This window comes from Mus caroli, unplaced genomic scaffold (assembly GCF_978045245.1).
Source record: "Mus caroli unplaced genomic scaffold, Mus_caroli_1 scaffold_10, whole genome shotgun sequence".
NCBI classification, from domain to species: Eukaryota; Metazoa; Chordata; class Mammalia; order Rodentia; family Muridae; genus Mus; species Mus caroli.
In genome coordinates, this window is record NW_028227265.1 from 24,185,977 (window position 1) to 24,201,604 (window position 15,628).

Here is a 15,628-nt window from a genome sequence, read left to right on the forward strand (position 1 = left end):
TCCCAGGTAGGGGCCCCAAAGAACCAGATCAGAGATAGCCTTAGGCATGTCTTTATTCACTTGAATGCTGTACAAATATTACAATTTCCTTTTGTTGAAAAAAGTATAAAAATAATCTTTATATAGGAATTCATTCGTTACTGTAAATCTTTCTAAATCTCTGCAATGGCTCTAAATGAGGGTAAGTGAATAAGTGGAAGGGAAGGGAGATGGGGGTGGGTGGGCAGGAGCTGGAGCCATTCTTAGGTACCAACCCACCCAGACTCCTAGCTAGACACAGCAATTCCTTATTAACCCCCTCCACCATGACTGCCCAGAGATCCCAGGACTCTCGGGGAGCCTCTGAGAGGCTGCAGGGTGAGCAGGTGGGATAAGAAGAGTGAGCACAGCGCCACCCTCTCTCTGAACTTCCTTCGTAGTGACTGGTAGGAACAGGGCAGAGGGGCCACTGAAGGGGCAGCTGAGCCTGGCTGGGGAAGGCTCCAAGAGAGAAAAGGCAAACATTTGGCTAGAGAGGGCTAAGTGCTCTGCCCAGCTACGCTAGCACAGTTTCAAGTGCCAGTGCAAGACAGGAGAGCACAGCCAGAACTGAGCGACCAGAAAAGGCTGAGTAAGCCAAGAGTTGGGCTCTTGGGGTTAGGGTGGGGGTGGGGGGCAGTCCCTCGTTGGCTCCTGGCCCAGATAGTCTGGGTTGCAGCTGCACAGGACATGTCCCTGTCAGTCAGAGTTTGAGAACAGGAACATCAAAGAGATCACAGACACCTTCGCTCTCGTCCAGGTTGTAGATGTAATCGTGGTCTCCGGGAGGTGGAGAAAGTCGGAGGAGGGGGGCAAACACTGCAGAAAGCATTAGGCTGAGGTCTTAGGCCAAGACCCCCAGCAGTCACCCACCCCCTTGCTCACAGCTACCCCTATCTTCCTGGACTACCCACCTTCTGAAGACATCAGTTCTTCCAGTAGCTCGGAGCTCATGCACTCTGGGAATAAACACAATTCATTCAGATTCTGGCTCTTGCACCTCCACCGACCAAAGCCCAGGAATGAGACCCCCACACAGGCCTATTAGGAACCTCACCTTTTTTCTGGGATACCCAGCAGATACCCTTAGAAGGGAACCCAGAACTCAAACTATGCTCCTTACGCCCTGCATCCAATCAAAAGGAGGAACACCGCCTACCTCTCGTGGGGTCGAAGATTTCTGACAGCTCTTTGGGGAGATCCAGAACTGAAAGAGAAGAGAGCCAAGCTCACAGGAAGCTCAGCTGAGTTCTACTATAGTCCAGCTTTCTTCAGGTTGTACACCACTAGGCTCCAGGGCTCTACACATTCCTCAGGTGTTTTATCAGCTGACCTACATTCTTCGCTGCTGAGCCAAGGCTACCAAAGGTCTAGTGCAGGTGACACATCCAGCCATTCTAACTCAGAGGCACCGTAGAACCCCCTTTCTGAGCCAGCAGTGCACATCCTGTCTAACACAAGATGGATGCCCCGTCTCACAACCAAGTCTAATTCCAGCTCCAGGGGAATCCAACACCGCCCGTACACAACACAGCATTTACACACACACACACACACACACACACAAGCAATGTTTTAAAGTTTGGGGGGGGGGGCGACAATGAAATAAGGCATAAGGTACAAATGCTTGTCTGGAACACTGACATCCTAATGCCAATCCCTGGAACGTCTTGGGGGCAAGAATGCACATGCATCACTCTCCATCCCCAGTGCTTCCTGTTGCTGCTGGCGACAAGTCCTCATTCATGCTTAGCAAGCACTTTACCACTGAGCTGTATTTAAACACTGAGAAATACCAATCAGGACTGCATTGCTGAGTCATTCCATTTCTGAGAATAAAGAAAAGGATGGCTGGGCGGTGGTGGCACACGCCTTTAATCCCAGCACTTGGGAGGCAGAGGCAGGCGGATTTCTGAGTTTGAGGCCAGCCTAGTCTACAAAGTGAGTTCCAGGACAGCCAGGGCTATATAGAGAAACCCTGTCTCGAAAAAAAATCCCCCAAAAAAAGGATGGTTTAATGGGTTAACGGGCAATAGACCCTGCATGGTTTAATACCAACCTACCTGGCAATGTGGGCAATGTGCCTCCTGGTACAGTAGTGGTGTAACTTATGAGGGCAACCAACCCCTTTCCTTACTTGTCTTTGAGGCCAGCTCCACAGGAAGTAATTCCTGCCTGCCTGATACTGTAAACCTTGTTAAACACCATGGCTAGAGAGATTGTTGACCCTAGGGGGGGAAACTTACTGCTGTTGCTTTGCTAAATGCACATATTACCAAACTGCCTCCTAAATTTTTATGCTTATGTGTTGCTTAGAGAAAATGGCAGGAGTCAGTGCAGAAACTCATAACTGATAAACTGCTGAGACTAGGTCGAGCGCTCTGCCTAAAATTCAGGGAATATTGCTAAAGAGGGCAAGAAAGATTGTACAAGCCATAGGATGGGAAGAGCATTGTCAAAGACCATCTTCTGGATTTAACACGGTCACTGTACTCGTGAACTCACAAGCCTCTCTGGTTACCTACACAAGATCAAGCCATCAGACTAGCTGGGAAAGAGGGAGTCATTGTCTTTGGATCTGTGCATACATGCAGTGCTCACTAGAATGAAGAGAACATGAGAATGGAAGAGGAAGGAAGTACTAGGAGGGCAAAGGGAGTCATTTTGTAAATGGTCAAATATAGAGAGCTGGCTGTGGCACACATCTTTTAATCCCACAGTTCAGGAGGCAGAGGCCAGCCTGGTCTACACAGCAAGTTCCAGGACAACCACAGCTACACAGAGCCCTGTCTCAGACAAAAAAAAAAAGTATAAATATAAGAAATTACTGATAGATAGATATAGATAAAATGTTCTAAAGGGTGACTATAAATCTAGAATTAAAATGGCACATAGTTTTCTGGTGTGCGGAGGATCTAAGAGGGATGAGAAGAGATGCTTCGCAGACTTTACCTAACCCATGTAAAGTGGGTAGCAGAGGGATCCAGAACTGAGAGGACAGAGACGTCTTAAGCCTGGTGGTGACTAGAGCCAGCTGATTGTCCACTCAGAACTTGAAAGGCAAAGTGGAAGCAGGGTGGCTAAGTTCAGAGGTGCAGAAGACAGATGCAAGACATAGAAGACTGCGTAACAGAGCTACACTATGTAGAGGCTGAAACCTACTACCAGCTCCCCAGAGCTGAGGCCCACCCCAGATATAAAATGAAGTGTCAGATGCCAGTGAGGTAGAAAAGCCAAGAGCTGACAGTAAAGACAAAGGAGGAAAGAGCATCAGCAGAGACCAAGAAAGCACCAGATCGCGACCTTAGAAACCTGCTGGGCCAGCACTACACCAACAGCAGCAGAGCTACCGCATTGCTGTACGGCCTAATTTTAAAGGCATCCATACAAAGAAAGAAAAATAGAAAGGTGAGGTGAATACAAAGAGTAGCAAATCTCAATTAGTGATGTTCCAAGTGGCAGCAGAGGGAAATGGAGTCCCAGGAAGGAGCAAGAGGCACCAGCACTGACCCTGAGATTAGCATCCTTCTCTGGCTGGCAGAGAGCAGAGCTTAGCAGGAAAGGAACTCCAAGTGTTTGATACAACAATGGGCTAGGGCTAGACGCTCCCTGCTAGCCCCTACCTCTCAGTAAGTACTCACCACCTGTGGGGTCTGCTTTGATGGGCTCAAAGGAGGTAGAAGGGTTGGGTCCAGATGAACTGCTGCTGCTGCTACTGCTGCTGCTGCTGCTGCTACTATCCAGCAGTGCAGAGGACTGCAGAGGCCGAGTGTCCAGTGCTGTCAAGCCCAGTGGGAGTGAGCTGAGTTCACCACTGTCCTTGTTCTCAGTTCCAGGGCTACCACTCACTGCAACCACATCGCAAACCACACAGAGTCAGGAACTGGATTCTACAGCTGCCATAGGCTAGATCCTATGTCCAGGAAACCAGTGTGGTAACCAAACCGAAGGAGACTTAAACTAGTTACCAAGAAACATCTAGGAAAGATCACTAAAGATAGAACACAAGTCTTAGAGGAGAGAGACTCATGGGGTTGCCAGGATCCATCAGACACTGTCCAATTTGGGATAAACTGCCCTAGTAATGTTGCCTATAGAGTCAAAGCTTCCTTGTTAGAAAGGGCATATTCAGGGCTGGAGAGATGGCTCAGTGGTTAAGAGCACTGACTGCTCTTCTGAAGGTCCTGAATTCAAATTCCAGCAACCACATGGTGGCTCACAACCATCCGTAATGAAAACTGATGCCCTCTTTTGATGTGTTTGAAGTCTGCTACAGTGTACTTATGTATAATAATAAATGAAAAGAGTAATTTAAAGGGGCACATTCACTGTGACACCAGGGAAAGCTCAGTGGGGACTCCAGGACTTCTAATTCTTAGCACAGCACGCCATCGCACAGATAGCTTCTTGTGGAGTCCAAAAAAAAAAAAAACCCAAAACCCAAAACCCCATCACACCTTACCAGTGTCTCACCTGCAATCTCAGATGTCTGGCATGCCACCTCTGAGACTTCCGTGCTGCCAAGGACAGGAGCGGGGGTATTTAGCTGGGGGCTGCTTGGAGGAGACGATTCTTGGGGTTGAGCTAAGGCAGGCTTGGGCAGAGGTGGAGGTGTAGAAACAGCAGGTGGACTCTGGAGTAGATCATCAGGGGGAGGGACGGGTACAGCCACGGGTGGTGAACTCCAGGCCTCCTTGTTCACTAGCAGCACCTCGATAGGCCCACTCATGCTCTTTAAGTGAATCTGGTACTTCTTCTGGCCATTGAGACCCTGGGGACAAACAGAACTGTAAGCAGGCATGGCTCCTGCCTGCCTGGTTCAGAGCCAGACTGTCCTCGTCCTCATCTGCTAATCCACCTAGATAACCCCAAACTCCAGGCCTCCCCTACCTGCCCCACCCAGAACTTATCAAGCCTCACAGCCAGTATCCACCCTCGGCCGACACCGCCCTGCAGGGATGAGTACCTACCTCTGGGATGGGCACCTCTAGACTGGTGCCCGATGGCGCTCGGATGGCAAGGAGGGTATCTCCTAGAAGGACAAGGAGAATGTGTCAGGGCCCATGAGCTCAATCTGAGTTAGAAAGCAAGTGTCTGTTCCTTTCCTGTCTTGTCTGGAGCAGGACTAGAAATCAGAGTCTCTAGGAGACTGAATATTAAGCCTCTACCTTCCTAGAGCACTGGGTACAGCAAAAATTCTTCTCTCCACAAAGCCTCATCTCAGAAAATCTAGGTGCAAACACATTTCCTTCTTTCTTCTTTGTGAGGCAGGGTATTTTTATGTAGCCTTGGCTGTCCTGGAACTTGCAATGTAGACCAGGCTAAACTCAAACTCAAAGATCTGTCCTCCTCTGCCTCCCAAGTGCTGGGATTAAATGTATTATTATATTCTGAAACAAGTCACCAGCCACAGGTACCACCACCTCACTCTTCAAATGATGCTGATCCCTAGAAAAAGATGTTCTGACCAAGTTTTTCCAAGATGCAAGATGGAATATAAGATAAAGGAACGAGGGCTGGAAAGATCACCCAGCAGTTAAGAGCACTGACTGCTCTTCTGAAGGTCATGAGTTCAAATCCAAGCAGCCACATGGTGGCTCACAACCATCCGTAATGAGATCTGAGACTCCCTCTTCTGGGGTGTCTGAAGACAGCTACAGTGTACTTACATATAACAATAAATGAGTAAATCTTAAAAAAAAAAAAAAAAAAGATAAAGGAACAATTCATATATACACAGTGGAACTAAGTACAAATTAGAAACAGACACCACCGACCCCTACATACAAGTATGTAAGATTGTGCACACAAGTATACATGTACAAATTCTCTTTTTTCCTCTGTGCCACTATATTGCCCAAGAACCCAACTCAGAGAACACTGCTGATAAGGAAGGGCAAACTCAGGGACACACTGGGGACTCTTGTACCCTACAGAGTCCCAGTGACTTCCAAACTGACACTTGCTGCCTGTTTCTCTTTAAGTAGGCATCACGAACCTTCGAGAGCTGGAACTTCTTTTTGGGCACTGGACCATGGGTCCATGACTTAGCTCAGTCCCACCCCCACCTCCCTCTACCCAGGCTCCGCTCACCAGCAAAGCATCTGCAGATGTCTTCATGAGTCACGTAGGCCAAGGTGTGGGGGTTAAGGAGAACAGCTGAGGCCTTTTTTTGTGCCAGATGGCAGACCACAGAAAAGACCCAATGTTTCAGCCTATGCCTTCCACACAGCCCTCAGAGGAAATTTCTAGAACCTGCGGTCCAGGTGGGTAAGGATCATGGGCTAAGGCTGGAAGAGACTGGAGCCTCCCGTCTGAATCTGACCAGGGGTTGCTGGAGCATTCTTTCAAGAGGTACAGGGCCCAGAGCTCCACAGAGCAAAACCAGCTGAGAGCCCCTTGCCCACTCCCCGGGGCAGGGACTGGCAGAGGATATCAGCTGTTCTGGACGTCCTCAGTGACATTCCGGATGCTCTGCTGCACCCACACCTTGTGCTGGTCCAGTTCTTGCTCCCGTTGCTGCAGCTCCTCGATCTCTGCCTTGAGCTCAATCAGCTTGTCAGCGATCTCCCGGGTATTGCAACCTGGCCCGACGCCCCTGAACCATGGGAATGAGAGACTGAGCGTGGGATCCCTAAGAACTCTGGGTGCCAGACCCCGACTCTCTCCTATAAACATCACCATCCCCTCCCAACCCCCATACCCCTGACACTTCTGCCCTCCCCAAACAGCTCAAACTCACTTCCACTGGATGCTGTTCTTGGATTTCTTCTCGATCAAACCGATGCCTTCCAGCACGTTGGTGATGTCGTAGATCCGCCGTTTCTGGCGCACCGCAAGAGTGTCGGCTGCCTGGCAGGTAGAACAGAATGGAGAATGGAGCCCCACTCTTAAAAAGTGTGCACCCTGAGATGTTTAGTCTGGAATCGGGGGTAGTCTTATGTCCCAACCCTGGCGTTCCTTCCAGTCACTCCGCGAGTGTGTTGGGAAGAGTCTTGGCTTAGCTGTGTTCTGATGCTCGTCTCCCTGTCCTAGTCGCCAAGGGCCACGAGGGCCAGCACCTGCAGCCGGGACCCAGACAGAGCTGAGGCTTAATGGCTTCGGTGAATGGAAACAACCTCCCGCCTCTCTCATCAGGGTGAGAAAGCACACGGATGGCGGCCGGAGGACTCAGTGGGGCCGCCCCGCTGGCTTCCCGCTCCCGGTCCAGGCCTGGTTCCCCCATCTCCCCAGTCGCCCCCTCGGCCCGGAGCGCACCAGCTTGAGGTCAAGCACGCCGTCCTTGGCTTCCTGCAAGAGCGACACGAACTTGGTGGTGAGAAGTCCCAGACTCTTCTCGTGCCGGCTTGGAGTCCCCGGGGGCGGCGGCGCCTGTGGCCCGGCCTCCGCCATCGCGCCCGCCCGCCGCCTCCCCTCAGCCAGGCCAGGCGAGGCCGGCGGCGGCGCCACTTCCGCTTCCGTTCCTAGTCGCCGGGCCACCGGAGCTATCACGGCTGCTTCCGCTTCCGTCTCGCGCCTTCCCAGGGTATCTGGTGCAACTCCCGTCTGCTGATCCGGACGCAAAACTCCGGGGGACCGTCGGCAAATGTATCATTAGCAAAGGAAACCAAAACAACTCCTTAGGGCAGCTAGGAAACCTGAAAAAATTGTATGGTAGGAAATGGAAGAAGTTAGTGAGCAGTACCGGCAGTTGAGAAGCGAGAACCACCCGACTCTTCCTTGCTAAGTTGCTTCTAGACTACTAACTGCCTGAACATTCCATCCAGGGAAGGGAAGCCATAAGCCACAAGCTTAGCCTATTTGCTTAAAACTTATCCTAAAGGCTTCCCTGATGTTCAGAGATAATTCCTGCTGTTCCTGTTACTTCCTGCCAAAACAGCAAGCACTCACAATAAATAGCTTGCATACTTCTATCTCTTATTTCGTTCCAGCTTCATTTTTCCCTGGCTTCCATACTACATACAGTTCACAGTGGCCAGGAGTCTTATTTCCAACCACTACTTAGTCCATGCAAAGGTGTTTCCCTGTGTGTGAATATAAGCAAAGCCTTTAAGGCATTTTCTGACACATGGGAATAACCGTATGTTTGCAAGTCTCATTTATTTTTGCAGTTTTTAAAGGCTTATATTATTATTATTATTATCATCATCATCATCATTATTGTTGTGTGTGTATGTGTTTATGTTTGTCCACATGTGTGCAGGTGCTCAAGAAGATTTAGAAGAGGGTGTCAGATCTCTGGGAGCTGGAGTTTACAGGCAGTTATTATTAGCTGCCGTGTAGGTGCTGGGAACTGAAGCCCTGTCCTCTGCAAGAGGCACTCTGAGCCTCTGAGCCATCTTACCAGCTTGCAAGTCTTATTTACTCTTAACAGTGTTATCACTTACGGTTATGTCTTTATGACTGTCAGTCCCTCTAGGACACAAATTGCCTTCCCCAAATGGATTGATGATTTGCGCTTGTGAGCGAGCAAACCAGGCAGACTTCAGAAGGAAGCTCTCGTCATAATGGAGGCTGAAGTTGGGGTAGGGTAGTCTTCCTGAGGTCTTAGCTGTCAGCCCTCAGCAGCCTACACCTCTGGCAGTAGGAAGTGAGGGTCTTTTATGATGGGTGGATTTGGGTGGTGTTCCATTATCATCTTGTGTCCTCCCTAGCTCCCCATCACTTACAGGAACAATGTAGCCTTTTGGATCCCTAATCTCTCACTATTCTTTCGCCTCACCCCACGTGATCTTTCCCCTACCAAGGAGTATACCATCAGTGGTTCTCAGACTCGACCTGGTTTGCTGAGGCTCCACCACATGGGGGGGGGGTCATCCTTCAAACCAGCTTGAGGCCAAATCAGCTTTAAATATGCATATGTGTTTCCGGAGTATTTAGAAGTCCAAGGTGGGCTGATCAAGACTTGGTGCTCACGGGGGGGGGGGGGGGGGGGGAGGGGGGGGAGGGGGAGTCCACAGCTGCCCCCACCCAACGGGAAATGGCGCCTAGCTCTCCCCACCTCAATGCAGATGCTTTTCCTGTTGGGAATAAAGTGCCAGAGACTCAACTTCCTTCCTTTCTGCTTTGAAGAAGGAGGGGCCTTGGGGGAGAAGTAGGGGCTTCTGGGCTGTGAAGTGGGAGAGAGGCTTTCTTGGGGAGAGGAATTTGGCTGCTGGTGCCAAAGGAGCTGGAGTCCCTCGGGTCCCGTGAGCAGTGAGGGTGTGTCCAGCTCTGCAGGAGCGAGAAGGCTACTCTCAAGGCCAAGGCCACTTGCAGAGGAGGGAGAACTGGACACCAGTCAGATCTGGTAAGTTCTGCACCAAACTACCCTGGGCCTTACAGAGCAGGAAAGGGGACTTACAGTTATGCCTATTTGCATAGTCCAAGCCAGAGGGCCGAGGCCTCCCAGGTATCCCCTTCTTACTTCCTGAAGGACCCTGAAGGACCCTGCTCCTCTTTCTCAGCGGAGCCCAAGGAACATCCGCTCTGCCTGATCTCCTCCAGGCACTCGCTCTCACTCCTACCACATCGGCAGCAGCTCTGGGCAAACTATGGACAGCAAGACACAGCCCACACTTCCTCCTGGTATGAGCCTTGTTGGCTGGGCTTGGGGAAGGATGATGTCAAGACAAATGGGAATTAGTGGGGTTGGGTTTTCCTGTCAGGTCTAGCTAGAGCTCTTTGGATTGCCAAGAGTGGGGCTGTCCCGAGGAAACAGAAGAGCAGCAGGTGCGCTAGCCACAGGCCCTCCCTGACTGACACAACCAACCCCAGGGTCTTCCTGCCCAAGGCCCGAGTGGCCAGAGCAGGAGAGGGCCGAACAGCTGGCTCGGGGTGCAGCACTCAAGTGGGCTTCAGGCATCTTCTACCGGCCAGAGCAGCTGACCAGGCTGGGCCAGTACCGAAGCCGTGAAATACAGCGTAACTATTCCCTGGAAGCAAGAATTAAGGTGGGTGAGGAGCAGGAGTGTTAGACTGGGCTGGAGGGCTGGCCAGGCCTTAGGAGCGGCTACCTCTCTCCACAGTCAGTGGTGCAGTCCTACCTGGAAGGTGTGCAGACTGGTGTGTGGCAGCTGACCCGAGCCCTCGAGGCTGTGCAGGGAACGCGTGAAGCCCTGAGCCAGGCTCATCACTTACTAAAGGGTTTGTCTCGGACCTCACAAACCCTGGAACCCCTGAGGGAATGTGTTGTCCAGCACAAACAACTTCAGATCCTGACTCGGTTGTTGCCAAGGCTACAAGCAGGTGAGTGGGGGCGGGGAAAGCAGAGATGGAGACCCCTGGGCTTTAGCTTCTAAGAGTCCACAAAGGCCCATTCTGATCAGCAGCTGGGACACTAGGAAAGGGATTACACGGAGAGAGACACCAGGGACATCCCAGAGAATAATCCCAGCTTCAAAGAGTGTGAGAAATAGGCGCAGTCACCTCATCCTGGGCTTCTCAGGCTTGGGATGTTAAAGTCAGCACGGAAATTCCATTAAGTGGCTATAGCCACAGTAGTTTACATACTGAAAGAACGTTGGCTATAGCTCTGGTAGAGCATGTGTTTAGTATGTGCAAGGCCCTAAATTCAATCTCAGGCATCACCCCAAATAACACATATATACAAAGTACAATACATACCTGCATCCATACATATATACATCAATGTACACACACATACATACCAACATATATGTAGTTATGTTTGTAAGTATTTCATAACAAGATCGGCGAATAGCAACCAGCATGGTCTTCCATTTATTTTGTCTGCCTGTAACATTTTTTTTAAAGATTTATTTATTTTTTATTTATACGAGCACACTGCAGCTGTCTTCAGACACACACTAGAAAAATGTATCGGATCCCATTATAGATAGTTGTGAGCCATCATGTGGTTGCTAGGGATTGAACTCAGGACTTCTGGCAGAACAGTCAGTGCTCTTAACGACGGGGCCATCTCTCCAGCCCTGTAACATTGTTTTTAAAGATTACTGTAAGTGAGTGTTTGAGTGCCTGGTACATGCAGGGGTCAGAAGAGGACTATGATGGCCTGGAACCAGAGTTACAATTGTGAGCTGCCACATGGGTGTTGGGAATCATAACCAGTGCTCATAACCACTGAGCCATCCATCTCTCCAGTTGGCCACCCACCTCCCCGGCATGCTTGATTTCATGGTCTGTTGGTTCAGGGGTTAACATATGGCCCAACTTTATAGGCCTTAGCCTGGATGTTCAGATGACCCGATGCATTACCATGCTTATTGTTAAATAGTTAATACATCACACCAGTCTCCAGACCTCAGTGTCCCTTCCTGTACCCATAGCGCAGGTGGGAAGGCTGAGACCTCAAGCCGTCTCCTTTCTTCCTTAGTGCCGGCTGCAGTGGCCCACACGCAGACCCTGATAGACGCTCAGCGACTCTTGGAGGCATATGTGAGCCTGCGGGAACTAGAGCAGCTGAAAGAGGAGACATTGACACCCCTAGGAGGTGTGGAGTTGCCAATCTTCCAGGGGCTAGGCCTTCTGGCTGAGGCCCTAGGCCAAGCTGTGGAAGCTGCTGCAGGAGCTGCTGGGCGGCTGGCACGCGAGGACCCAGCCCTGCTGGTAGCTGCTATTCGTGTGGCAGAGGTGGAGACTGAGCGCACAATCCTGGGGCAGGCACCCCGAGACTGGCGGCAGCGATGTCTTCGGGCACTACAGGAGGGCCTGGAGCGGGTCCACTTTGCATCGCCTGTGCTTCCGGAGCCAGGGGCTCTGTCAGGGTGGCTTGAGGCTCTGCAGGTAGCCTTGCCCACCGAGTTGGCAACAGCGGAGGCACTGGTGGCACCCTGCTGCCCACCAAGCTACCGTGTGGTTGAGCTATGGGCTCACACCCTTCACAGTGGCCTGCGCCGTAGCGTGCAGCAACTCCTCGCGGGGCCCGAGTTAGTAGCTGCTGACATGTTTGCCTTGCTGCACTGGGCACTGCATGTGTACACGGGGTGAGTGTCCTTGGAGAAGCGGGAAGTGGGACGATTAGAGGCTCAGTGTGACATCCTGCTATCCATCTCTAGGAAGGAAATGATGGGGAACTTGGAACTGGGGCCTGAGGCTGATGTGTCCCAGCTAGAGCCCCTCTTGACTTCAGAGAACATTGAGCAGCTGGAGGCAGCCTTTGTGGCTCAGGTCCAGGTGACTAGTGACTGTCCGGTTGTCTAGTTGAACGTCTTGTCAATACCCTGGTATAGCTCACTGCTCCTTACTCTTTCTTGCCAGGTAAGTGTGGCTCAGTGGCTGAAGAAGGCACTGGATGGGGAGGTAGCGGAGTGGAGCGGGGAACAGGAGCCCCCCACAGATCCATCCGGTTTCTACCACTCCCCAATGCCAGCCATTGTCCTGCAGGTAGGTGGGAAGAACCCAAGGAAGTAGGCAGCTCGAATATGGAAAGGGGAGAAGGGCAGTGGGTCTAGGAAATGTCTGAAGGCTGCTCCTCCCTGCTTGTAGATCCTGGCTGAAAACATTCAAGTGACCAACCTGATTAGTGACTCATTGCATCGGCGGGTGCATAACATGGCAGTGTCAGAGCTGGGCGCATTCTTGAGAAGGTTTGCCAAGCAGGGGGGCCCATCCACAATCTCCAGCCCTGCTCCCAGACAGCCCAAAGGCTCTGAGTAAACTGGACAGGACACACTAGTGTGTGTGTGTTACCCTTAAACAAATACTTGAAAGTGGGACAAGAGTTCTGGGGGTGCCACATTAGCAGCAAACCCAAGAGGCTCCTCTGCCCACTGCAGCTTCAGCGACGCTCTGATCCGATTCTCTCGAGACCATCTCAGGGGAGAAGCCGTGGCCCCTCACTATGTGCCCTACCTACTGGCTGCCTTCAACCACCAATCAGCACTGAGGTACCACACTTTCCCTAACACCCTTCTGAGTTCCTATAAAGCCTGGATGCCACCCACACCAGAACCACTTTGGGCTCACAAAGATGGGGTTCTAATCCTCGCTCTGCTAATTATCAGAGGTATTACAAGGTACCTGTCACTTTTCTTACTAGTATTATTTGGATAACAATAAAATTGTCATAGAATCATATTAGATAAAGATCTTAAATCTACTACATTCTTTCAGGAAATAAATTTTTTAAAAGATTTATTTATATGAATACACTGTAGCTGTCTTCAACCCACCAGAAGAGGGCATCAGATCCCATTATAGATGGTTGTGAGCCACCATGTGGACCTCTGGAAGGGCAGTCAGTGCTCTTAACCACTGAGCCATCTCTCCAGTCCCCCCGCCTCCGCCCTTTTTTTTTTTTTTTTTTTTTTTTTTTTTGAGACAAGGTTTCTCTGTATAGCCCTGGCTGTCCTGGAACTCACTCTGTAGACCAGGCTGGTCTCAAAGCCCTGCTGCAAATAATTTTTTAAAAGATTTATGTATATGGTACACTGTAGCTGAACCAGATGGTTGTGAGCCTTCATGTGGTTGTTGGGAATTGAATTTTTAGGACCTCTGCTTGCTCTGGTCAGTCCTCCCTCACTCCAGTCAACTCTGCTTGTTCAGGCCCAAAGATTTTTTTTCCCCCGAGACAGGGTTTCTCTGTGTAGCCTTGGCTATCTTGGAACTCACTCTGTAGACCAGGCTGGCCTCAAACTCAGAAATCCACCTGCCTCTGCCTCCCAAGTGCTGGGATTAAAGGCATGTGCCACCACACCCGGCTCAGGCCCAAAGATTTATTTATGATTATACATAAGTACACTGTAGCTGCCTTCAGACAAGCCAGAAGAAGGCATCAGATCTCATTACTGGTGGTTGTGAGCCACCATGTGGTTGCTGAGATTTGAACTCAGGACCTACGGAAGAGCAGTCATCTCCCCAACCTCTTTCAGCAACTATTTATCAAAGCTCTACTGTGTATCAGATGTCTGATATTACATCTAGAAACAAGAAATTTTTCCCTCCCACTCTTCCTCCTGCTTTGAGACAAGAGTTTGAGGCTAGCAATGTTCTTTCGTGAGCCTCCACCAGGCCTGGCTTATCTTGAGTGTTATGCTCTTGGTGGTGTGCACAGACAGGACAGACATACATGCGGGGAATTTTTACTCTTTTAAGAGCGCCCCTCTAAAACAAAATAAAAGGAAGAATAACTTAACTTGAGGTTACATTAGAGGCAAGTCCGCTGGGCATACTCTTCCTAGCCTTACAGAACACCTGAGCCCTTCATAAATTCAGAGCCGCCCTTTCCGCCCCAGCTCCCACCAGACACTGCACCACAAGGTGGCGCCAGAGTGGATGAATCCTAGAGGGCCATGCGAGCCTTGGCCTTGGTCCTGAAGTCGCACTTTTTGGTCCAGATCTTCGGTCTCGGTCCTGCTGCCGGACGGGGAAGCTTCCGGGGTCTTAGCTCCAGTGGAAGCTGCGCTGGACGACGTACAAAGGAGGATCTGCCGCCTGGTTTTGGAAGTACTGCAGGTTGAGCTCCAGGTGAGGTCGCCATCCCAGTCTGGATTGGTAGTGTGAGGGGGAGACACGGTCTATTCATGGTGGCCTCTGCGGGATCCGGATCATTCCCTAGCCCTGTCTGTGCTATGCTTTCCCTAGCCCCTTTTCTCCGCTCTGCCCTCGCGCCGGTGGCTATTGAGTTCTGAGTTGCTGGATGGTGTGTGTGAGCAGACGTCGCACTTCTGCCAGAACTTCTGGCGCGTACGGAAGCCTGGTGTTCAGGTAGGGCGAGGAGAGGAAAGCTGGGGAAGGGGTTGTGCTGGTGGGACTCTATATTCAAACTGATTACTGTCCTGCAGCTGCTACTGGCAGAGGCGGAACGAACCGTGGTGTTGCAATACCTAAGGGCTCTGATGCAGGGCCGCCTAGTGTGCCGCGGTACGGACGAGCGGGGCCAGGCGGCTGAGCGCCTTCGGCAGGATGCTGCCCAGCTCAAAGAGCTTTTCCTTGGTTTGGTGAGAGCTCATTGGGAGGGCAGACAGTCGAGGATCTCTGTAGTTGGATGGGAGCCGAGGGCCGGCTGGAAACCCTGTTCCCATGTGTTCAGGGCCTGGAGGAGAGCGCTCACTGCGCGCCCGTCCTGCTCGCGCTGAGGGAACTGCTCAACCTCCACGACCCCACACTGCTTGGCCTCGAGGTGGCAGGCTTGAGGCAGCAATTTCCCGACGTGAGGTGCGAGGAAGGGGACAGGGGAGGAGCGGCCCAGAAGGACGAGGGAGGCTTGGGCTGACGCACGTGGTGGTATTCCTGCAGCGAGGATCACGTCTCTGCCCTCTTGGACCTGCGCGGAGACGTGTCCCGAGAGCATCGTCAGGCAGCACTCAGTTCGCTGCAGGCGGGTCCACCGCCCTCACCGTCCACAGGCCGCCGGGCACTCTTCAGTCTGGTACCGACGCCTACGCCCTCTCTGTCCTCCTGCCTCCCCTCGGGTCCCTGCTCCTGACACCCATCTGTTTGCGTAATAAAGCCACGTCTACGACACGTCTGAATCTATGTGTTGGGGGCGCGCCGGTGAAAGCAACAGTGCAATTAGGGGTCCGTGCACAGTGGTACATCTATAATCCTGGCTGAAGTCCTAGTATTCTGGCAGCATCTCACCTATGCAGACATCTCTTTGTGGACTGCGTGCCCCGAACCCTGGGCTTCCGTGGAGTACTCAGTTCCT

General features: G+C 51.4%; 2 protein-coding genes across 6 annotated transcripts; one reads left to right on the forward strand and one right to left on the reverse strand.

The window, feature by feature from the left end:
* Positions 1-21: 21 nt before the first annotated feature.
* Positions 22-7,457, reverse strand: E2f4 (E2F transcription factor 4). The gene is made up of 10 exons (XM_085843640.1): positions 7,276-7,457; positions 6,761-6,870; positions 6,455-6,616; positions 6,112-6,155; positions 4,989-5,050; positions 4,492-4,789; positions 3,660-3,866; positions 1,178-1,225; positions 933-977; positions 22-837 (listed from the first exon to the last, which is right to left on the reverse strand). The coding sequence occupies exons 1-10, from the start codon at positions 7,408-7,410 to the stop codon at positions 722-724; spliced, it is 1,227 nt and encodes a 408-aa protein (XP_085699766.1). The 5' UTR covers positions 7,411-7,457; the 3' UTR covers positions 22-721.
* A 1,661-nt stretch (positions 7,458-9,118) lies between these two features.
* Exoc3l1 (exocyst complex component 3 like 1) lies at positions 9,119-15,444 on the forward strand. Of its 5 annotated transcripts, none has more exons than XM_021170162.2 (14): positions 9,119-9,307; positions 9,434-9,585; positions 9,775-9,950; positions 10,026-10,245; positions 11,354-11,963; positions 12,036-12,153; positions 12,238-12,363; positions 12,466-12,566; positions 12,756-12,866; positions 14,316-14,445; positions 14,563-14,685; positions 14,763-14,918; positions 15,011-15,135; positions 15,217-15,444. In XM_021170162.2, the coding sequence occupies exons 2-14, from the start codon at positions 9,552-9,554 to the stop codon at positions 15,404-15,406; spliced, it is 2,220 nt and encodes a 739-aa protein (XP_021025821.1). In that variant the 5' UTR covers positions 9,119-9,307; positions 9,434-9,551; the 3' UTR covers positions 15,407-15,444. The 5 variants fall into 5 exon arrangements, with proteins under 5 accessions (XP_021025821.1, XP_021025820.1, XP_021025819.1 ...); XM_021170161.2 differs by having other exon boundaries at positions 9,465-9,585; XM_021170160.3 differs by having other exon boundaries at positions 9,505-9,585.
* Positions 15,445-15,628: the final 184 nt, after the last annotated feature.